This window comes from Petromyzon marinus, chromosome 6, assembly GCF_048934315.1.
Source record: "Petromyzon marinus isolate PM22_M1 ecotype Great Lakes invasive population chromosome 6, UKy_Petmar_22M1.pri1.0, whole genome shotgun sequence".
Classification (NCBI taxonomy): Eukaryota; Metazoa; Chordata; class Hyperoartia; order Petromyzontiformes; family Petromyzontidae; genus Petromyzon; species Petromyzon marinus.
In genome coordinates this window covers 265,667-289,967 of record NC_133672.1, presented here as the reverse complement: position 1 = coordinate 289,967, position 24,301 = coordinate 265,667, and the positions used below count along the sequence as shown (strand labels likewise).

Genomic DNA, 24,301 nt, shown 5'->3' with positions numbered 1-24,301 from the left:
GCATAACCTAACTCGGCTATCTTACTTAACAAAATAATGTTTGGCCACTTCCGACACCAGTTGTAGTGAGTTCAACTGAGTCGCAGACGTATGCTTGGAGGCAACACATTTATTTAACTCCAACACACCGAGTAACTTCCCCCTTAACAGAATAACAACTAACGGTGGTGACCACCAGGCTAACTACACTAATTACAACGTAATTAGCTACTAGCAACAGTTCGGGTCCAGGTTCACCTGTTGGAGACTCATTGAGCGGAGAACGTAAACGAAGGTTTCTTCCAGGATGAACAACAACGCCGGTCCCTCTGGGGACCCAGCTTATATTCTCTGTGGTGTGGCTGGCTCTGCCCTTGGCCACGACCACCTTCCAGAATCCTCGGGCGGATCTGGATTCCAACCCCGTGACCCCCCTAGCCCGCACATGGCGCCCCTTTGTAGACTTAACTGGTCACGTGTCCTCTCGGGTCAACCAGAGTGCCATGGCCTTTAGTAACCACATTCCTACGGCCGGCACTCCCACACGCTGTCCTGTAGGGTTGGCACTGCACGCCAAGCGCTATCAATTAGCGCTCACCGGGCCCCTCTAGGGCCGGTACTACACCCACACCCTTGTGGTATCCGCGATGTCGTTACACCGCACGCCGTGCCTCTCTAGGGCCGGCACTGCACAGCGACATCCCGCGATGTCACTACACAGGTATAATTTGCTTCAGTGTACGACAGTAATTTATTTGCATTAATTTAGCATGAAAGGGTATAATTAGGTCCCAGTCATTGCTTATCTAGTTCTAGACTAAAACTATGACCCAGGGTGACTTGCAATGACTGGCTAGGGTCAGAGCACAACTTCATTCACTGACTTCAGCTCACAGAGAAGTGGGTTTCAATTCCAGGACAATGGCAGCTCACCTATGTCTCAACACGGTCTCCATCCACAGCAGAGCACTTATGACAACAACAAAGATTCCCCTATAGCCTTAACAGACTGTAGGGGCAAGTGCTGTTAACGAGCACCTATGAAGGTCGGAACGGTACACAAGGGGGTGGGTGGCCAGCACCACGCCAGACCGTCTTTGTCTCCCCAGTGGCGATGTTTACACACCACACCAGCTACTCATTTGAGGCTGATTCGACCTAGGGCAGGCCGATGGTTGAAACTAGCGATGGAGCAACAGCCAGAGGAGGGAAGGTGCGTGGGAGATGGAGCCATTAAATCAGTTTGTGAGTGGGAGCAACATTTATTGCATCACGAATCTTGAGGCAGAGATGCCATGACTTGCGGATATATTCATCCAAAAGTAAATAGAGCACACCTGATAATGATGTTTATGATTGCAATTCTCAGATGCAGTAAGGGGCCATCCATTTAGTACGTACGCAAAAATCTGTTAAAACTTGACCCCTTCCCCCCTCCCTGTACGCACGCGTATTTTACCCCCCCCCCCCACCACCTGCGTACGTATGCTTGACGCACCCCCCCCCCCCCCTGAATTACCTACTATAATCACCCAAATATGTCAGTCCGTCCCGCACGTGACGTCACTCCACATGAGGCCCACCTCCCTCATTAATACTCATGAGTGGGTGGATTTTTACACAAGCAGAGGAAGGTCGAGCTGAATTAAATAATTTATTACGCAAAGTTGCTTCAAATATGACGTTTATTTACAGAAAGTGACGGTAAAAAATAAATCAACGCAGCACAGTGCTACATCCGTGCGTGACGTCACTGCAAAAGAGCCCCCCCCCCCCTTAATAAATATTCATGCGTGCGTGGAACTTTACACTCACGCACAAGAAGGTCACGCACTCCAATGCCACATCCCTCCCATCATTAATAATCATGAGCGGGTGACGACACTCCACATGCCGCACCCCCCATAACCATTAGCGGGGACGTCACTCCACATGGGGCAACCCCCTCCTCATTAATAATCATGAGCTGAACAATTTTTCTAGAGAATATTTCAGATTTACTGGACGGGCAAAAAAGGTAGTCCTATAGAACGGCCGATATTTAATCCACGCAGAAACGATCAAGGATTAATAATATTAACGTGTTTAAGCCTATAGTCCACCGCCGGACTGTCTAACTAATTTGAAGGCCAATGTGGACAAATTATTATCGAGGCTTCACCCCCCCCCCCCTCCTCGTTTTTTTTGCGTACGTACATTGTCAGTAGACCCCCCATACGCAAGTGTACGCATTTGGGTTAACCCCCCCTCCCCCCTCCATGCGTACGTACTAAATGGATGGTCCCTAAGCAGTAGGGCATCACACAATATGGAGGGGTGCTGGTGGGGTCACTTAATATCCCCAGCTTTCACCAAACCACACTGATCGAATAAGGCTCACTCCATCGGGATTTAACATCTTTGAGCGAATAGGTTCTCTCCATCCGGAGATGTCCTACTATACAATAGATCCCATTATAACTGCTCACTGGCAAAATCTGTATCTCTTCAAAAGCAATTAAAACTAATAATAATGGTCTACCATATGGTGGAAGGGGTATTTCTTTCTAGCAGTGCTCGCCTTTTGCCCATCCAAGGACGGGTGTGTTGCAGTAAATCTGAAACTTGCAAGCGAAAAACAGACCGCGAAGTGATATTCATTGCATACATTCGTGTGCAATTTGTAAGTGCGCGGTGACACAGACTTATTTAATTTTAAGATTATAATCCCTTGCTCATCACGACGTCCTTTTTACTTTGATGTCTCAACAGCGTTACGGAGATCACGTGACGTGAGGGTTCTGCCTTTGTAGTGAGGGATGTAAGTTGACGGCGAGGAGGGGGGAGGAGGCGCCTCGCCCCCCATGTGGAGTGACGTCACCCGCTAATTATTATGAATTGGGGGGGGTGGGTGTCCATTTGGAGGACGTCACCTTATAATGATTAATAAGGGGGGCTGTTCGATGTGGAGTGACGTCACATGCTCATGATCATTAATGAGGGGGGGGGGGAGTACTCCATATTGAGTGACGCCACCCGCTCAGGATTATTAATGAGGAGGGGTGGGGGGGTCCATTTGGAGGATGTCACCTGCTCATGAATATTAATGAGGGGGGCTGGTCTATGTGGAGTGACGTCACGAGCGTTAAGGACAGACATTCCTGGGTGATTATAGTAGTTATGCTATTGACTGCTCCTCTTTGCAGTTATCCAAAGGGATCTGAGATCGCTTACTTCTATTTCATCCTCAAAATTGATTATTCTAGGCGATTTAAATATACATTGGCGACGAATGCCCACCCCACTCGTGCTAAATAAACTTGACACTTGACCTGACCAGTGTGGTGAAGTATGGTCAAACAAACCCCACAACTGACACAGGAGACCATCAGCCAGCATTGGATCGATAAAGGCCTGGAACATTGCCCTTCCCAGCTCGTCTATGGCCCTTGGCTGCTGTGTTGCCCCCCAACACGCAACCCTCACCCACCACCCACATCAGCCCAACTGTGTCTTGGGGAAGGGGCGGGGCCTGAACACAATGAGGCGGGGCTTAAAGAAGGGCGGGTCTTAAAAAGGAAAGGCGCAGCTAGGGGTGGGGCCTAAACTATTAACAAAGAGTTGGGCCTGGAGGTTTAACTTCCTCGTTAAGTTGAGGTAATAAACACATAGTCTGTGCAGCTGGCAAGCATAGCTTTAATTCTAGATTTAAAGCTTTCGTGACTGCTAGGATCCATACTCTTTGGTTCTATTGGGTAAAGTCACGTAGGTGAAAATAAAATAACAAAAAATCACGACGTTTCGGCCACAACGTCGTGATTTTTTGTTATTTTATTTTCACCTACGTGACTTTAAGCATAGCTTTAGTCTCACAAATGCGACTATAGCCCCACTCGTATATATGATTGTACATAGTGGGGCTGGGAATTCCACATGTATAACAGTGACTTGCATATTTCGAGTTGCAAGTTAATTTTATTTATCCAAGTGAAAACTTAATTATGGAAACACTAATTTTAAAGAGTGACTTGGGTCACCAATATAACAAAATCAATAATAACAAAGAAAACATATCACAGCAAAAACTGAAAAGAATATGTGCAATGTTGTACAAATTGTGTTTACAAATGCACATGAATATCTGTACTTTATATGAATGTCATGTTAGTATAATCAATATACAACAAATACAGTACAAATTTAAATCACAATCGCATGTCAACGGTGAGCATGTGTACTGAGTTACGTGAAAAAGGCCATCACTGCTTTCCGCGTAGTGGAATCTTCCATTTCATAAATCTCACTGAAAAATGAAGGGGGGTTTTATGATTTTGCCAGACTTATGTGTTTTTGTAATTGCTACAAAAGAAAAAAACACATGTTATTGATCAATTAAATTTAATCTACTTATCAATACAATTTATATAAACGCTTTAGTTCGGATCGTTGGTCGTTAAGCGCTATCATTTATTTTTTTTGGAGTAATTACTATCCCCTTCTCATCATCTCGCTACGGTCACATGGTTTGCCCCATGGCTATATAAGCTTGGAGCCCCACCGCGGCGCTCGCACACGGCGCACCGGGTAGGCGGTTTTGCGCTTGTTTGAGGATTAGTTTGTGTTTACGTGTTTCCGTGTTTTCGTGTTAACAGCGTTCGCTACGTGTGCACTCTGACACGAGCGCGTACTGACACGCGTTACTTGGCACCATCTGAGCGGGATGGACGAAGGGAGCGCATCTCCCCCGCTCTCCAACGCATACAGTGAGTGCATTGCCACCACACATGTCTGTGTACACGCGTCTGCACGTTTGTTACACATACATGCATGTGTACACGTCTTTGTATGTGTATATGTATTTTGTGTTTTAATGCGTGTCGAATGAGTTTCTTATTTTTAGAACGTGTTTGACGTTTGTGTAAATGTACAGAGTATGCGTACGTACGCGTGTGCATTACGTGTACTGTAACTTTACACTTACATGGTGTACACGTGTGTGTACGTACAGTACCTACAACTGAGTGTATGTACATGCTCGTGTCAGTATACAAGTGGTAGGTGTCAACAATCTACGGCGTACACACACCTATCTGCCCGCGTAGTGCGCGTGTTTCTCAGTACATTAGCACAAATGTCAGTCGGGTTCAATTTCCGTGTGCCAGTAACTCTTCTACTGGGGTTGTCCCGCGTGTCACGGCAGCCGTGTCAGTGCTCGGAAACCCGACCCGCACACACACTGCGGCCCCCCGCGGAGTCGCAGAGCCGTCCGTCCACGTGAGACCCCGGACACACCCGGGCCCAAAGCACGCGCACACAACACGCACGCAATGCGCATCGCCTCCGCCTTTTCGCCTTGCTTGGTTTGGCGTCGCAACTACAATGCTATGCATTGTTAGGGACAATGTAATTGTCCCCCCCCCCCCCAATCATCACGCTGTCAAGGTTGTTGCTTGTGCAGCTGTTTGACGTTCGGCATGCTGCGATGGGTTTCCACAGCAACACCAGACGCCCCGTGTCTGCAATCAGCTGATGGGCACACGTGTGAATGTGAGTGTGGATATTTATGTGAATGGAGTTTTTATTTTATAGCAGTTTCTGAGCGCAGGCCCAAATATTCCAAACGTCAAGCGGCCAGCAAAAATCTGCACTTTACACATGTATCTTCAATTAATGCAAGGTTATATGATAACAGGTGGGAGGAGGGAATTCAAAAGTTTAAGCAGTGCGAGGGAAGAAGCAGAAAGTGTTGTAATGTTCAGTATGGCGAGTGGGTTAGTGAGTGTGGATGAGTGAGTGTATTGTTGCGACTGTCAGTGTTGGTGTATGGGTGTGTGTGTGGATGAGTGAGTGTATTGTTGTGACTGTCATTGTGGTGTGTGGGTGGGTGAGTGTGGATGAGTGAGTGTATTGTGACTGTCAGTGTGATGTGTGGGTGTGAGTGTGTGGATGAGTGGGTGTATTCAGCCTCAAATGAGTACCTGGTGCGGTGTGTAAACATCGCCACTAGGGAGACAAAGGCGGTCGGGCGTGGTACTGGCCACCCACCCCCTCGTGTACCGTTACGGCCTTCATAGGTGCTCGCTAACAGCACTTGCCCCTACAGTCTGGTACAGGCTATATCGGGATCTTTGTCTTTGTATTGTTGTGACTGTCAGTGTGGTGTGTGAGTGTGTGGATGAGTGAGTGTATTGTTGCGACTGTCGGTGTGATGAGTGTGTGTGAGTGTGTGGATGAGTGAGTGTATTGTTGTGACTGTCAGTGTGATGAGTGGGTGGGTGTGTGGATGAGCGAGTGTATTGTTGTGACTGTCAGTGTGGTGTGTGGGTGTGAGTGTGTGGATGGGTGAGTGTATTGTTGCGACTGTCAGTGTGATGAGTGGGTAGGTGTGTGGATGAGTGAGTGTATTGTTGCGACTGTCAGTGTGGTGGGTGGGTGAGTGTGTGGATGAATGAGTGTATTGTTGCGACTGTCAGTGTGGTGTGTGGGTGTGTGGATGAGTGAGTGTATTATTGCGACTGTCAGTGTGGTGTGTGGGTGTGAGTGTGTGGATGAGTGAGTGTATTGTTGCGACTGTCAGTGTGGTGTGTGGGTGGGTGAGTGTGGATGAGTGAGTGATTCAATCTCCTGGCAGAGCCAGGAGATTGAATCTTTATCCTCGGGGCTCCTCCAGAAACAACGAAAAGCCACTCCGGATGACCACGTGGAATGTTCGAACGCTCACTGCAGAGGAGAGGCTGCCACTCCTCTGTTGGGAGCTGGACCGGTACCACCTGGATCTCTGTGGCATTCAGGAGGTCCGTTGGAACGGCTCTGGCTCCTGCCACGATGAGGGGTGAACAGTCCTTTACTCGGGGCAGGAGACTGCCAAACAACAGGGTGTGGCTCTTCTTTGGAACAAAATAATGAAGGGGGGTGGGAGCGTGGTGGTGAGGTGTGGAAAGCTGTAAGCCCCAGGCTACTTTGGGCTCGCCTTCCCATCAACCAGAGGCGAGGAATGGTGGTCGTGGTTACTTATGCCCCCACCGAAGACGAACATCCGTGGAGGGATACAGGCAAGGCCGATGAGTCAGATGCCTTCTATGACCTCCTGTCACAGGTGCTGGCTAAAGTGGCCCCTTGGGATCGAGTCATCTTGTTGGGTGACTTCAATGCCCGAGTTGGTCATGATGCTGGCACCTGGTCGGGAGTGAGTTGAAGGCATGGGCCATATCAGCTCAATAATAACAGTAGGAGGCTGCTAGATTTTTGTGCAGCCCATGGGTTTGTCATTACCAACACACTGTTCCGGCATCGGCGCATCCACACAACATCATGGATGCATGCTGGATCCAAGCAAGAACATCTGCTGGACTACATAGTGACGGACCAGCGGATGCGAGCCCATGTCCTTGGCACCAGGACCTACCATGGAGCTGATCTGCCCTCTGACCATCGACTAGTCATCTGTAAGATGTGCCTGCCATTCTTCCACTCCGGTGGTGGGTGTACACCCAGGACCCCATTCCAACCTAAGGTGGCCTGGGCTCAGTTAGCTGATGAAAGTTGCAAGTGAGAATTTAATCATTGTTGCGGCTGGGGTTGGCATCGTCCCCCACTCCTCCTGATTTCGAGGGTAAATGGGCAAGGTTTAGGACTGGGACTCATGCAGCTGCAATGGCTGCTTTGGGTACGCGGTCCAGACCTCCCCAGAGACCCTGGCTGACAGAGGAGGTGTTCAGGATGGTTGAGAAAAAACGACAGGCCCACTCTAATCTTCTACAGCATCCCACGTCAGAGAATGAGGACGCTTACCGCAGCCTTCGCTCGGAGGTTCGGAGAGCCGTGAGGTGCTGCAAGGATGGGTGGTGGTCGTGGGTTGCTGAGGAGATGGAGTCTGCCTCAGTGGCCCACGATCACAAATCCCTATTTTACTCCATCAAAAAAGTAACCTGCAGCGCCACACCTATTACCATCATTAGGGGAAAAAATGGTGATCCAATCTCCGACCCCCAGGAACAGGTTTGCAGATTTGCTGAGCATTTCTGTGAGGTGCTGGAAGAAGAAGTCACCCCCTGTGAGTGGCTGGCTAAGGTGCCATCTGTTGAGGAAGTTCTGAAGGCGATCCAGAGTCTGAGACCAAGAAATGCACCGGGGCAGAGATGATCTCCCAAGCGAAATATTGAGAGAGGGTGGCGTTTGTGCACAGACGGCCCTACATGACATCATAACAACAGTCTGGACCACTGGACGGGTTCAGCAGGATTGGAAGGATGCCCTGGTGGTCCCCCTCTTTAAGAAGGGGGACCTCACAGACTGTAACAACTACAGGGGTATCTCAATCCTCCGTGTGCCGGGAAAGGTCCTGGCAAGGATTATTCAACATCGCCTTACCAGGCATGCTGGGCAGAGGCTTGCAGAGCCCCAATTTGGTTTCAAGAAAGGGTGGTCCTGCATAGAGGCCATGTTTTCTGTCTGCTACAGCAGAGGTGTAGGGAATTCCAACGAGACCTACATCTTTGCTTTATTGACCTGGTCAAGGCCTATGATACCATCAGTAGGCCTGGGCTCTGGGTTGTTCTTCGTGCTTTCGGAGTCCCTGACCCTCTGCTCACGATCATTAAGGACCTTCATGATGGTGAGCGGGCCCAGGTAAAAGTCTGTGGCCGGGAGTCGGAACCATTCCCTGTACACCTTGGGGTGCGACAGGGATGTCCTCTGGCTCCCACATTATTTAACATCTATTTTGACCACGTAGTTCGTGAAGCCTTCAATAGCTGTACCGGAGGAATTTCCATTTGGTACAGATTTAATGGTAGGCTGATCGATGCCCGGGTGCGGTCAAGGGATGGCTCCCTATTGGTCAACCACGTTATGTATGCTGATGATTTGGTAATTGCTGCTCATTCAGAGGAGGAGTTGGAGACGCTGCTGCTGAAACTGGAGCGTGCCACTAAGAGGTGGGGCCTTACCATCAGCCCCACCAAAACTAAGCACCTGCCTGGGTATTTTGTACCATCGGGCACTCCACCCCCACAACTCCCAATCGGTGATGGGGCAGTTGTGGAGAGTTTCCCATAACTGGGCAGTGTGCTCATGACCGGCTCCGGTTTAACAGCAGAGGTCTCACTCCCAATCAGTCGAGCAGCAATTTATGTTCATCGGTTGCGTAACGCTGTGTGGAAGCTACCTGGTCTGTCGCTCCGCACGAAGCTTCGGGTCTTCTCGGCCACGGTCATTCCCTCGCTTCACTACGCTTGCGAAACTTGGACCCCCCCTAATGGAGCATCTTTGCCGGTTAGAAACATTTAAGCTGGCCTGCCTATGATCCATCCTGGGTTTAACCAGGCTGGATTGTGTGAGGAGCTCACAAATCCTTGAAAGATCTGGGCAAAGTCCCATCGGTGAGCTCCTCCGGCAGGCACAGCTGCGATGGCTTGGTCATGTAGCCGGCATGCCCAGCCACCGCATGCCTAAACAGCTTTTGTTCGGCCGGATAGAGAGGGCTAAACGGGCGCGGCACAGGCTAGAGAAGAGATGGAGTGATGTGGTACAGGTGGACGTGGAGCTGAGTGGACTTGCCGATGACTGGTACCAGCGGTGTCAAGATCGGCCTCAGTGGAGGAGGCTCGTGAAGGACGCTACTGGACAGTTGGAGGCAGTCGCCCTCCAACAACAATGGAGAGCGGAGGAGCGACAATCACAACAACGAGCGGAGCGCCGGGTGGCTAAAGCGCAGCAAGTTTGCACAGTAGGGAGCACAGGTGGTGCATCAGCCAGTCATCTCGGTCATCTCAGTCAGTCGACCTGTGGCACCTGGGTCTGCCCCGTGACCTCCAGCCAGCGGGCGTTCGACACTTCACGTGGCCTCAAGGTGCACATGGCCTGGCACAAGCGTTGTGGTGACGTCACCGCCACTTAGTGGCGAATGGTGGTTGTTGTATTATTGCGACTGTCAGTGTGGTGTGTGGGTGGGTGAGTGTGTGGATGAGTGAGTGTATTGTTGTGACTGTCAGTGTGGTGTGTGGGTGGGTGAGTGTGGATGAGTGAACACGAAGCTGTCTGATAGTCCTTAAATTGGGTGGAGGAATCAAGTCGGAGGGTTCACGGAGATGAGTGAAGAGCTCGGACTCGTATCTAAGAAAGCTGCTCCTTGCCAAGTATCTATAGACATCAGTAGAGTATTGGGTATTTTGTATTTATTCAATACACTGTGTTTAGTGTAATTGCACGTGTCGATTACACATTATTTCCCTTGCCTACAATGTAATACTGCAGCATTGTTTGCTTTTATGTAGTCAATTTACGAAGCCCCTTCCAAGTTCCACACAAAATGGTGATTGGATGGGAACAATTGCTTAATCTCGCGTAGGAAGGAGTATGCAGGATACAAACGAGGATGTGGGATGATGGGTGCATCAGAGTAATATTAAGATATGATAATTCTGCTTTTGTTTGCCTGAGAAAGCCCGAGTCTGAATACAATGTAATTTGGGCCTATGTACTGTCGAGTTTAATGTAGTAACCACATCTCAGGATGCTATGCAGAAACGGTGGAAATAAAAAGTGTTAGAAAAACGGCAGCACCAATCGCTGGGAAGAGGGTGGTTGTAGACTGAGCGACCTGCCACTGAGTGAAGGTTGATTGGAGGCGCCTTCGACAGAAAGCCCTGGTTGCTAGAGTGGAGAGTGTGCGGATGGGAGTGAAATGAGAGGGGAGAGGTATCAGAGTTTTCTGTACTGCCTCCGACTGGCACTGAACCGCCCCTGCAGGCGAGTATATAATGCGCAATTGCTGCGTGATCCACCAACCCTACTTCCAAGTCACTTCTTTACAAGTATGCATCACCAAAGCCAGTTGCATACAAAAACGGTGAATGAAGTATTGTGTCTATGCTGTCTGACAAGTGTTACGAGTCCATGCCCAGGAGGGTAAGAGACTGGAGAAGTCTGTGCATTTGTGTGATGCCATCTTCCCTTTCGTACCTTAAAGCAATAATTATTTTCGCAGCATTTCTAGCTTGTGAGCTAAACTAAACTATTTTTTTATTTTACCAGGTAAGGCTCACTGAGCTGTATAGAGTTCTTTTTCAGAAGCGACCTGGCCACAAATAATAGCTCAACGAAGTGGCTTATGTGGAATGTATAGCAGCCAAATACTATAAATGCACGTTGATTCAAAATGTGGAGGGAAAAACCGGAGGACCCAGAGAAAAATCCACACGACCACGGGTAGAATATACACACTCAAAATATAGGTACCAGGGTCTGCATTGAGTGAGTGTTGATGAACCCACAACCTTCCGTATACCAGGAGAGGTAGTTAACATCTCGCCACCGTAGATTGTGCTCGCCCGACTGATGTACTGGTCCCATCGGTATATATATGTGCAGATGCACAGCACTTTGCCAGATTATCTCCACTGTTTACAACAACTCGAGTTAACTTTGTATACTGTATTGATAAAGAAATGTGCACATTTTAATTCAATTAATAAATTGTACAACATATTCAGAAATTGCACAACTCTAGCAATAACTAGCTTTTTTGCCTGTCTAAGAACGGGTGTATATTGCAGTAAATCTGAAATATTCAATAGAAAAATTGTTCAGCTCATGATTATTAATGAGGGAAGGGGGGGGGGGTGCCCCATGTGGAATGACGTCACCCGCATATGGTTATTGTGGAGGGGTGCGGCATGTGGAGTGCGCGACCTTGTGCGTGAGTAAATTTCCACGCGTGCATGAATATTAATGAAGGGGGGGGGGACCTCTTTTGCAGTGCCGTCACGCACGGATGTAGCACTGCTGGGTATATTTATTTTTTACCGTCATTTTCTGTAAACAAACGTCATGTTTGAAGCGACTTTGTGTAATAAATTATTAAATTCAGCTGGACCTTCCTCTGCTTTCGTGTAAAAATCCACCCACTCATGAATATTATTGAGGGGGGTGGGCCTCGTGTGGAGTGACGTCACGCGGGGGGTTGGGCCTCGTGGAGTGACGTCACGCGCGGGACACATTCTTGGCTCATAGGTGTATGTACTTCACCTGTTGCTCGGCTGTACACTTCATCGACGGGCTTCATGGCGCAAAGCGTAACATTACAATTGTGGGTGAATTTTCACGTTAAGACAAGGCCAATTCCATAATGGCATGGCTAATGACTTAGCCAATCCACTGCTGGACGATCGACTCCCCATGCTGTGCAGGTCGAAGGGGTAATTTTTACCATACAGTACTTCACTCCGCTGGGCAATGTGGGTTGCTATAGGCGGGAGGCTTAGCAATACAGTTTAGTTAATTTATATTTGTTTACCTGGGGTCGGGTTCTTGAACCTAAAACGCTCTTCTGCAAGGGTGGCTGGGCGGGGGGGCTTTGTGGTAATTTTGTGTTAGGTCACCATCAAAATAAATTTGAGGAAGTATGATGGTGACGTAAGAAAAGATGACCACGACGAACTTGTGACCTGGGACAACAGCATCCATCTGCTTCGGCTCAAATGCAAGCAACATCTTTTCATGATGCACAGTTGGTGTGTCCAGCACAGAAACAATGAGACTCATTTTCTCTTCCAAAGCAGTTTCTAAAGGTCGTTGTGATGACATAAATGAGTGTGGAATGCTTGTAAATAATATTAACTCTGTACCAGGGTGGGGCTGATGTCTTTGCTCATCTCGGTGAGTGATTCGACTGAGGGAGCAATTGCAAAAGCCCCAAAATGTTTCTATCCAGTTTTGAGGTTGGCTTGTCCGTTTCCTTCATCTGATATGCGTGTCCCGAGCTCCCACTGTGGCCAGCACTGCTGATGCACTACCCATCGTTTAATTTCTAAAGTGTCGACATCGCGTTATCTTTATCTGCAAGTAGCTTGAAACACCCGTATCAAAGTCGCAACAGTGAAACCAAGATTGCAGGCTCCACGCAAGGACATTTAGAAACACGAAGGCTTGAGTGTGTGTGTGCTTTGCCGTGAGTCGTGAGCCCGAGTTATGTTTGTGCTCCTTTAGAGGTTATTAATATGTTGTTTTTAAAATTAGCATTTATTGGAGCTGTTTCTATGCTGGGTGTGGAAGATGTTGAGTTCTGACTCGTCTTTGGAGAGTTCTCCGTTTTCTCTACGTGTACATCTGTCTCTGCAAACGGCAGCTTCTTCTGCGTGCAACAAACATTGAGTAGGAATTGTTCAAAATTCAGCACGACCGCTTGAAAGCGAGTTTGAGACCCACCGATGACATTCAGGTTGAACAAATGCAGTTATTTAGCATGCTAATAATATGATTATAAATAGGGCACTCAATTTATATATATTTGGATGCGTTTCAGTTATAATTAAATGTAGTGATGCAAGCGTGTTGGGCGCGTGTACACATCTGCACACAGGCGGCAACCGTGGTGTTTATTGAGCAAGATGATCAAGCGCACACGTGTAGCAGACGTCGCGCTAACAGCTTCCACATTGTACGATAAACTACTGATTTATAGCAAACCTGACTCTTCTAGGCTTGTATTGATTGAACAATGGAATACTAAACCTGAGTAAATAGTGCATCCTCGTCAGCCGTGATTTATCCACTGCTGGATGAATGACTCCACACCGTTGTCTTCTCCCAGACTTGCGACAATCCACATGGCACTTGCACACGAGCTGATATCAGTTATAAACAAGCATAGATCAAAACCTTGTCACCTTGAATATGAAGTCAGAAGTGATTTCTGCTCAATTGAGCAGTGAGGTGGTGCTCCTTTTCTACTTACAGCCCTGAACTGGTGATGAAAATTCCACATTCCAATGGTGGGTACGAGTCTTTCCTTAGGACAACCACTGCTGACTTCTCCACGTAGTGGTATCTATTTTATCGACCCTGGAAGGATGATGGGCAGATTTAAACCCCTAACCATTGTTGAGCTCGCAGCCTTCCGATTGCAGGATAACATTCTGGGCAGTGGCATTTCTTGAGAGCAGTACATTTTATGTTGAGTCACTGTTAGTGATGGAGGTGAAGAGTTGTCTTATTTGTACTGAACCTGGGTGGCATTTTGGCAAAACTCGCAAACATTACGAAATTTGAATTTGGAGCTTTCGTGACTGCAGGAATTATTCTTTGTTTTTTTTCGGTAAAGTCACGTAGAAATAATAAAATAACATATTATATATGTGACTTTACCGAAAAAAACAAAGAATAATTACGAAATTATCACGACTGCCTTAATATAACAAAATTATTATCCCATGTTAATTTGTTAAGTGGAAATTTTAAATTGGCCAACACGTGAAACTTGATCCCGAGAACGATGAGTCTCGCCAGCAGTGTCCCACTGGGGTCTGAGCTGTTCCAAGCCCCCACACCCATTAGCCAATTTCACGATCGACGTGCATTGCCGTATTGCCTTTGCGCTAAGTGATCCGGAGCTCTCCGTTTCTTCCAAAGTGCATTGCAAGACATCGATTCTATGCCAGCATTAAAGCGTATGGACGCGTTCGCGCTGGCTGCCAGCGGGCACAAATGCATGCAGACGTAATTGTGGTCATGTACCGCCGTGTGACGCGTGACTTCTTGCTTCCTTACGAATGGAACTTGCCTATTCCATAAATGTTGTGCCAGGCGGTATGTGCGTCCGCGTGAATTCACAATGATGATGTTGAATGCTTTGTGCAGGTACGCAGTACCAAGCATGCTTTGTAAAGCCCAGAGTGGGTGACCACCTCCTCGAACGAATTTACCAAGTTTGGCCATTGTATTAGAGTAAAATAAAAATCGCATGTTTGTCAATATTTCATCGTACAGGTTCACCAAACCATAAATTGCTCTCTTGTGAGTGACATCAATAGGCTCTTCCGTTTTGGTCTGTTACCTTTTGGGAAAGAAGAGACGGCTATATGCTCATCATGTAATTGTGGTGTGGCCGTTCCGTTTTTGTGAATCTTAGAATAAAGTAAAAAAAAGTAAATTCCGTGTCGGTGTGAACTTACATGGCGAATAAAACCCATTCTGATTCTGATAACCTCTTAAAGAAGGCTTCAGAGTTGTTTCAGGATAAATGCAAACAAACAAAGCCATGCACAGGTTCACTAAACAAACGGAGATGTATGTTGGAGACTCAAAACTGGGAAACAGCAGTGTGCATACATGGGGCAGCTGCCGAAGGTGGACAGGGCTCAAAGAAAAGTGTTTTTGTACTTCCCGCTATGACGTATGGTTGAGAAACGTGAACCTCGACAAGTGTAACGAAAGCCCAGAAGGGTGCGAAGAAGCATGGAGCTTCGCGTGCTTGCAATGACAATGGGGCACATATTCGGATAAGAGAATGCACACGCAGGTTAGAGACAACGTATTGATTTTAAAGGAAAGCAAGTAGGTTTGGTCAGAACATGTCGCTAAAAGGGGTTATCGTTGGTTGTCAAGACTATAACAATGGAGTTACAGCCAAAGGAGAGAACGTGCCAGAGAGGATGTAAATCAGCACGTGCATTGATAATGGGTAGTGATGATGAAACGAAAATTAACTTTCCTTACAGTAATCTCCAATTACACTGTCCAACCAAGCTCGTTGTGTTGGTTACAGTTGATGAACTACCATGAGCTTGCTGTTTAGTACAATACAGTGTGATGTTGGTTTTGACTGATTTGCGCAAAAGCTTGTGTTTACATTTTCACTTTGACGCTTGGCATCCTGCCAAATCTGACCTCGCCGATTTTTATTATCACACAAGCCCTTTTCAACTAACCGAGTACCATTTAACACTCAGGTTTTCGGCTGTTATGGATAATCGAGTACCTTTTAAGAAAATTACATCGTATTAAGAGTGACATCATTAATGTCCTTTGCCTACTTCTCTTTGGAAAAAATGATAAAGCAGAGAATTGTACTTTAGCTGCCACCACTGACAATCTTGCTCCATCGGGAATCTTGAATCGTTCAATAGAATTTGTTTATTTAAAAAAAATGCAGTTTGGCCAAAATATGTAAAAAGAAATACATACCGAATGTATGGGCTCTCGGAACAAAAGCTCCACTGCGCCGTAACAAGCAGCCCTTTGGCAATCCACTTCTGGATCAAGGATTCGCCATTCCATTTTGAAAGTGGTGATTATTTGATCAAACTTCACCCTGTTGGTCAATACGAGTTGTAAACGCAGTCGGGAGAGATCCAGGACCGGTTTTGAGTGCTTGCCGCTGGTGTCACCCTTGGCCGTGTCCATCTCTGTTGCGGGGCTCGTGGTGCAGTGTGCTAACCTCTGTGCCACCAATCCACTGCCTTGCGGCACGAACGATTAAAACATTACAAATGCGTTGATTCTCCCTCTCCCATGGGCCAATCAAGTGTAACGCTATGCTGTCACTGTTTGATTCACAAGTGAATTATTTTTGCTGTTGTGGTCTAAACAATGCATCGTGGCTGCAGTGATTTATTTGGTCTCATTACATGCATATGATTCATCGTATGATGATGGGAACTGATTTTAGTATTTACAATGTTACAGTAGTAATTAATATGTATGTCCTTTTTAATGACCATAATAATGATATCTGCCCTTCATAAATAAAGGACTCCCCATGTTAGTCATGGCACTTGTTTCACCGCACTTCACCACGCTAGTCTGTCCAAATATCACTCGCCGCTAATGTTAGCTGTGGCAAGGAATTGTCAGTAAACATGGCAGTGTATTGTAGTCGAGAAGTCAAAGTGATTCCTGCTCACATGAGCAGTGAGATGGTGCTCAACTCCTGTTTACAGTCTTGAGTCAACAGATGAATTTCCATATTCCTGTGATGAAGGAGAGTCTATATGGCAAATTATACTAAGAAGCAAGATAATTGTACTTAACTGTTACACGATCCATTGAGCTTGGTTCCATAAATATTAGAACTGAGATTACTGTGTTAAGAAAGTGTACTTTCATCATCACGAGATATCGTCAATCCATACTGCAATGTACGAACCACTGACAATATATTCACAAGCTGTCTGGGGATTATGGGATTCATAGCCCATGGCTACTTTTGGCCAGACCTGCCATGCGCTTCCTCGCCTGGCCGATGCCTTGCCAACAAGGCAACAGGGGATATGTAGCAGCCCCAACGACGCCTCTGCGTCTGCCCTGGGAGCAATATGCATGCGATTGTGGGGTACTTATGGGACTCTGCACGCTGCTGGGCCGATGTCATCAAGGGCTGTTCGTGGCATGCAATTAGCGTGGTTTCCGTGGAAACACTGCACGTTACTGCTTTGCATGGTCAGGTTGAGTGGAACTGTGGCTGATGTTTCTAAGCATCCACGATAATTTATTGTGAGCACACGCTCACAATAAGAATCCGCTTGCGATTATACACGCAAGTGGATTGAAGTGTTGTCGTTCATCATGATGACCTTCAGTAGTAGCAGCAGCCATGATTCCTCTGCTGCATGAAGGCCTCTCCAAGCCACCACCATCTTGCTTGGTCCTACGAGGCGTCACTGTCATTGATTGTACCGATATTCTTTGGGTCTTTCAGTAAAGTCACGTAAATAGGTTAAAATTCATAAAAATAAAATAAACAAAAACTACGACGTTTTGATCACAACACAAGCAAACCTCATCAGGAAAAGGGGGCTTTTCGACCGCTTGTGTTGTGATCGAAACGTCGTAGTTTTTATCTTCTTTGAACCTATCTACGTGACTTTACCGAAAGATTCAAAGAATATGAATTCCTGCAGTCACGAAAGCTTTAAGTCAAGATTTAAAAGCAGACTGTTTTAAAGGTTTAGAATGGGTGTAGACCAAGGGTCATAAACGAGGTGGGCAGGGCTAGTGATGTTAATGTGTAAAATTATCATGTTAATGTAAGATCGGCAAGCGGCCTCCACACCGAGCGCACTGAGGTGGCTATGTTAATGTGAGAGGTTAGCATGTTAATGTAAGAACGCAGAGCCGCCGCCGCGTCGAAGTCATGTTGGTGTGATAAATTTACCTGTTAATGTAAAATCAGAGAGCCGAAGCCACGGGGAAATAACAACTAACATCGGAGGGTGGCAGGATGGGAACATCACAGCAAGTTATGACTTAAACTGGTTGATAACGTCCTTCCAATGGTTGATAAGTTTGTACCCATCTTCTAGGTTGAAATTGTGTCTGTGAATCTTTGTTGATAGCCAGTGGGCTTACAAAGTACCTTTGTCTTAGAGAAATCAATTTAGTGTGAGCCAACCGCATTAAAACAATGATCAGCCACGGCCGAGGTAATGGTCCTTCCGTGTTTCAAATCTGCCTTATGTTCACGGTCCGAGACATGTCGCTTAGTTTCCCCAATGTAACTGCTGCCACAGACACAGCTTAGTTTGTAGATGCCAGGGTATTGCATATCGGGGATCCTATCCTTCACAGATGGGATCAGATCAGGAATTTTATGTACTGTGTTAAATCGAGCCTGGATCTTGTGTTTCCTCAAGATTTTGGAAATATTTTTGGTGACCCCTGCTATGTATGGCAAGGTGATGTTTTGATTGGGTCCTCAGATGGTTCTTTCCCAACGGTTGGGGTGATAGCTTTATGGATTGTGTGGTCCGAATCCATTCATCTTGAGAGCTTGGTGCACATGTTTCAGTTCGCTGGCTAGATGATGATGATGGTCGGAGATACATCGAGCTCTATGGTGCAGAGTTTTGATGAGGGAATTCTTCTTGGATGGATGGTGGTGGGAGTTAGGTTTTAGGTAGGCATCCGTATGGGTTGCTTTCCTGTAGACAGTGTCCCATGCTCTCTACAGGAAAGCAACTCGTATATTAACAGGTACACTTCTCACACCAACACAACCACCTCCGCGCGCCGACCTGGACGTGGTGGCGGCTCTGCGATCTTACATTAACATGCTAATCTCTCACATTAACATAGCCACCTCAGCGTGCCCGGCGTGGAGGCCGTTCGCCGATCTAACATTAACATGCTAATTGATCACATTTACACCACTAGCCCCGCCCACTTCGTTTATGACCCTTGGGCTACACCCATTTTAAACCTTTGAAACAGTCTGATTTTAGCAGCTTTCCCCCTGTTTTCCTCCTGATGACGATCACTTGTGTTGTGATCGAAACGTCGTAGTTATTTGTTAATTTTATTTTTACTAATTTGAACCTATTTATGTGACTTTACCGAAAGACCCAAAGAATATGAATTCCTGCAGTCACGAAATCTTTAAGTCCAGGTTTAATTGTACCGAATAAATATTTTCTATTCGAATTTACGGTATAAAAAAAAAACCTTACCCCTTTTATCTTAGTGTGTAACAACTACATAAAAAGCTATACTCTCGCACTACCCGAGGGCAGGCCTGCACCTCCTTGGCTTCATTGAGCGGTGATTCTCCCGTGGGTGCCGAGCAGAACCTGGCTGAGTCATCATTAATGCAAACGTGACCGCCCAAGCAGGGTCCCGTTACAGTGTTGCTCAAACGAGCGTGGGCGCTGCTCATCTGGTACATTGGCCCTGATCTGGCAGCTGAAATTCCACATTTTAATTCCAAGGGACCAGTGCCTCTGTAATATGAACACTGTTGACTTCTAACAATGGCCACGCCAGGAGATGGAATCGAACCGGCGACCTCTGGATAGCAAGTCCAGTGTGCGAACCATTACACTATCACACTGGCAAGCCTGTTACTGATTTTCCCAGTTTTTCATGCAGTTAACGGTAAAGCAAAACAAAATGATTTTAATAAGTGATGCCATCACATCTACTACTCTGTTTTAGGAGCGAAACAGGAGGATTTCTCCACAAATCTGGCCGTCGCATGATGAGGCGAGTTGTAATTACTGTCGTGCTCAGATTGTAAATGTTGTGGCTTTGCTTTCCAACACACCGGTTTGCTGTACTCGTAACGAAATGGCATGTTCTATTTACGTGACAAACCTTACTAATTGGTTGTGTCTGGTGGTGGCGGGTTTAGCGACACATTTATATATTTACGCAATCTAACCCAAAAAAACCTGTTATGGATGATATTGGTCGCGAAAACCGACATGTTAAACTGATTTTAATAAACCTACAAGACCTTCTTTGGTTCTTTTGGTAAAGTCACGTAGAATGAGAATAAAATAATAAAATAAAATAAGACAATAAAATTATCACGACGTTTCGGCCACAACACAAGCAGCCTTCATCAGGTGCACCAATGAGCACTGTCGTCCTGACAGGAGGCCAACCCCATAACCTGGGCCTTGGAAGTGAGGGCCCTTCCCAGGGGTCTCCATGCTGGAAGATGGCGGCAGAGGCGGTCTCTGGGGGCTGTCGGCACGGCACCGGGAGCCCTGACGCTGGTCAGATTGGTGGGCGGCGCTATTGGCGAGCGAGCTATCCGTTTAAATGGGCAACCGATGCCACGATGCTGGCACCCGGCGCGTGTTGTTGCCTCGCCAAGGTTACGCTGTCACAGCCGAGCCTCGTGAATTATCGTCGTTGTGCGAACTGGTTTTTTTATTTTTCCAAGACAAAATTTCCTAAAAGGGAAAAAGTGAAGTCGTGTACCTTAATTATGAACGCTTCCAGCATTTTTATTGCGTGAGGGACCAACTTTGGGTTGTTGATTCGTGGGGGTGGGGGAAGAGTTTCTTGTACTGGGGGAAAAAACAAAAGCCGCATATTTTCTCATGGAAATTAGAACGACGCCGCTGTCCGTGCGTTGGCGAGCATCGAGGTGCCTGCCTTGTGTCGGGAATTTCGCACGCATGTGTGGGTGCGTTCTGAATGTTGCATTTCACGCGCGTCTCGCGGGCTCTGCATTCGCTGCCGTGCGACAAAGTTGAGCCTCTGGTACATGCGTGTGCTGGAGTTTACAGCAACACTTTCCCTCCCTCCTTGTTCAGATTGCTTTTTAATGCGCTGATTTTGTTATAATTAATCTCGTGTGACACTTTTTTAAAGCACATGAAGGATGCGATTTCAAATCCCAGTGAAGGGTCGACTCCTCAACCCATCATCTCTTTTGGGTCAATAAAATAGTACTTAAGGTAAATTAATAGCAGTCTTGCCTTTGAGAGGCCTGGCGATGGCCATTGCAATGTAGAATTTCCACCACTGGCTCGGGGTCACCAATGGAGATGAGAGCTGTTCCATTGCTTGTTGAAGAGAGACCCCATAGCCATGATTGGCAACTTTGTCCCAGTCATGCGTGCTCTCGATTCCCTGTTCAAGTCCAGACTCGGGTAATCCTCCTACTAGCGTTGCCACTTATCCAAACTGTCTGGATTTAACCCACAGTCTGGGAGTTGGCACTTGTGTTCAGGTGGCAGGAATTGATGTGTACCAAGATCTGGTACTGGTCTTGAAGTTTATTACAGTAAACTACTGCACAGCTTTGATAAACCTAAGCTGATGGACAAATATGTCTGGGTTTGGTCTGTTATTTGTCTTTTTAAAAACAGGTGTATTACCATAAAATGTGCCTCTGTTCCCTGTGGTGAACCCGTGTCACTGTTTGGTACAGCGTCTTGATGTGTGGTTGCTTTGAATATAATACACCCTTCATTCCAAATTGTATATACTGTACAATCTTATAGTACCATTGTCCAAAACCTCGCCAACGGCCATCGTCTTTGGAGCAACAGAGAAATAGCAGGAAAAAGCCAGTTGGTAATTTGTTTATATTTAATAGCTGCAGATATTACATTTGAACATGAGCATTTGGTGCAACAGTTAAGTTCCTCACGAGCAAAATGCCACTTGGAATGGCTGCGAAATCGGATCGGTGCCGGTTGTTGTGTCGTGCGAGATAATTGTTTCGTGGTTTACACCTGACATCCTCGCATAGCCCCCCCCCCCCCGCGTCACTTTCAGCCGTCCTTGAGAAAAGTGAGCAAAGTGATTTGCTGCTGAAATGCACATTGCCATGACGGGTGCTAGTATATGCTGAGGACCACCACCATTGGATAGATGAGCTAAGTCAAATTCCAACCAGGATTTGAACTTGTAACTTTCTGATTGCGAGCCGGTTACTCGACCGCTGTGTCACCTGTGCAGTTCTTGAGGAAAGTTCCGCATAAATATAATGTCCCTGCTGGTCTGTATGTGTGCTATTACCGCATCAACCTCAGCTCAATGCCTGACCATGGATCGCATCCGTAGCAAATTGCCATCTGTAGCAAATTGCCATCTGAACCTGTCCTGAATCTCTGTTTGGGTGAGATGCTAGATGATGATGATGACGATAAAATGGGTACCTCTTGTAGTGCATTATCATGCCCACTAGGAGACAAAGTCGAGCTGGCAATAGTGTTGGCCACACTGCCCCGTTTATTGCTGTGCTACCATTTAACTATCGAGCAGCACCTGCCTAAACTGTCAATACGACTTAATAGAAGTCGGTGTGTGAGTGTATTATTTTTGTGCTCATTTGTCGAATTTGCCTGGCAAATGTTTGGTGTGTGTGAGCAGTGCGAGACAAGTTCAACTGGCAAGTGTTATTTTTATATTTGCATCCACGACTGATGGATGTGCGTGTCGGTGGCTGAACCGGCTGGTACCGTCCATGCAGGAAACGTCAGTCCTGATTGGGATCTTTGTTTTTTTAACACCTTTTGCTAAACACCAGTCCAAAGGCCCAAACATGTCAAGCAGCCAGCAACGAACAGCACGATCGTATTTGTAATAGGTATGAATTGAGCATGGCTATTATTGTAAGAACTTGGGGAAAAGAGACTGGGAGGGAATTCCCAAGTGGAGGAGAAGAAACTAACACTGCAAGATAAATGTTTGACCCGCAGTGTGGCGAGTGGGTCTGTGTTGCTTGGTCTGGTGTGTGGGTGGGTGGCTGAGTGGGTGAGTGTGGGTGGGTGTTGTTGTGACTGTAGTATGGTGGTTGAACACGGTGTGCAGGATGAGAGTAAATGGTGTTTGAGAGTCCTCAGCATGGGTGGAGGAAACGATGAGTGAACACAAAATAATGTTTTGCGTCGTGGAGAATATAAGAAGGTAAATAAATAATGGGATGGTTTACCTTCTTCCCATATCCTCATAAAATATCTTAAGTATGTTTGACACACTCCATCAGCCACATGGCCTTCTGGAAGGGCATCATTTTGGCAGTATTGGTTTAGTGTGTAGCTCGGTCGAGAAGTGGACCCAGGCAGCCCAGCTTTAGGACTCCAAGGGGTCGGAGGAGCCAGTCCTGACGGCCTTGGGATCGTGGGCTGTCTGGCACAGTCCAGAGCGAAGGAGGTGCCACCGCGATTCCCACTGGTCGTGAAATCGAGTGGAGCGCTGCAGCGCTGCCTGCTTGGTGAGCTCATCGCTGGCACCACCTCGCGCTTCTCCGACGGCAGTTCTCGTCTCGCCCCCCCCTCCACCCCACCACCGCTGCAACCCCCCAATCAACGCTGCTTCTCCCTGCCACGGTCCCACCCACCCCACCCTGCTGCTCGCAACCGAAACGCGAACGCCATACCAACCGCGAATGCCATACCAACGCACACACAACAACAGCTCCGCGTCTTGGAAACCACTATGGTTTTGTGTTGCATAATATCCACGAACCGCCACACATTGTTACAATCGTACGCGCCCAAGCATGCGTGTGTGCGCACACGGCACACACGCGTGCGTGTGTACATGCATGAATTGTATCACTCTAGTTTGTCTGCCAAAACACAGAGCACTAAAGAAACTTGGCAATCGTTGCAGAAAGGTCAGCTGCTTGAAATGTTCCAAAATGTTTGGGAAAAGTTTTTGTCTTTCAAGTGGACTGCATAGAAAACTGCTTTGGCTCCTGTGCTTGAAATCCTAGCTGATACCCTGATGGTCGTGTAACTGGCTGTGGCTTGCTGATGACCGTACGAGAGCATTAACCTGCTCTAAGTCTGTTTCACCTTTGCGCTCAATGAAGTAGGTTACAAGGACATCTTGGCTCTTGTCCTTTTTTTTGTTACATCCTTCCAGCGAGCAAAGTTCTACATTTGACAATCCGCATTCATATGATTTCACTCGCGTAGCAATGAATGTTCATATTGCTTTGCAGATTATATTTGGACGCATTCACCAGTGGATTGAGCAAAGGGCCATAATCAATACAATCGACACTTGTACAATTCTGAAGGAGGATCTGTGCCGCGAGTCAACTCTCCAGGAGCAGAATAGTGCCACGTTGATGAAAACGATTGGCTGAGCATGGCGTTAATAGTCACCGTGAGTAGCTTCACACGTTTGCTTCAGCCGTCTTCTTTCATTCTGCCTCAACTGAGGGAGAGGCGTCTGGCCGAGCGGCAGTCTTCCGTCCGCTCAAGTGCAGCGACCGTGGTCCGGCTCCTGGCCGTGCCATCACCGTTTTCGAGTGCTACCCGCGTGCGGCATCAAAGGAACTTCTGGATCCCTTCATGCGTTTGAGCACCGGGTTTTT

At 47.1% G+C, this 24,301-nt stretch overlaps 1 protein-coding gene across 1 annotated transcript in view; it reads left to right on the top strand.

The window, feature by feature from the left end:
• The first annotated feature begins 4,521 nt into the window (after positions 1-4,521).
• The window catches only part of LOC116939724 (echinoderm microtubule-associated protein-like 2), a 69,446-nt gene continuing 49,666 nt past the window's right edge, over positions 4,522-24,301 (top strand). Inside the window, exon 1 of the mRNA XM_032948486.2 lies at positions 4,522-4,721. Within this exon, the coding sequence (XP_032804377.1) occupies positions 4,679-4,721 (43 nt within the window). The 5' untranslated portion in view covers positions 4,522-4,678. The remainder of the gene's footprint in view (positions 4,722-24,301) is intronic.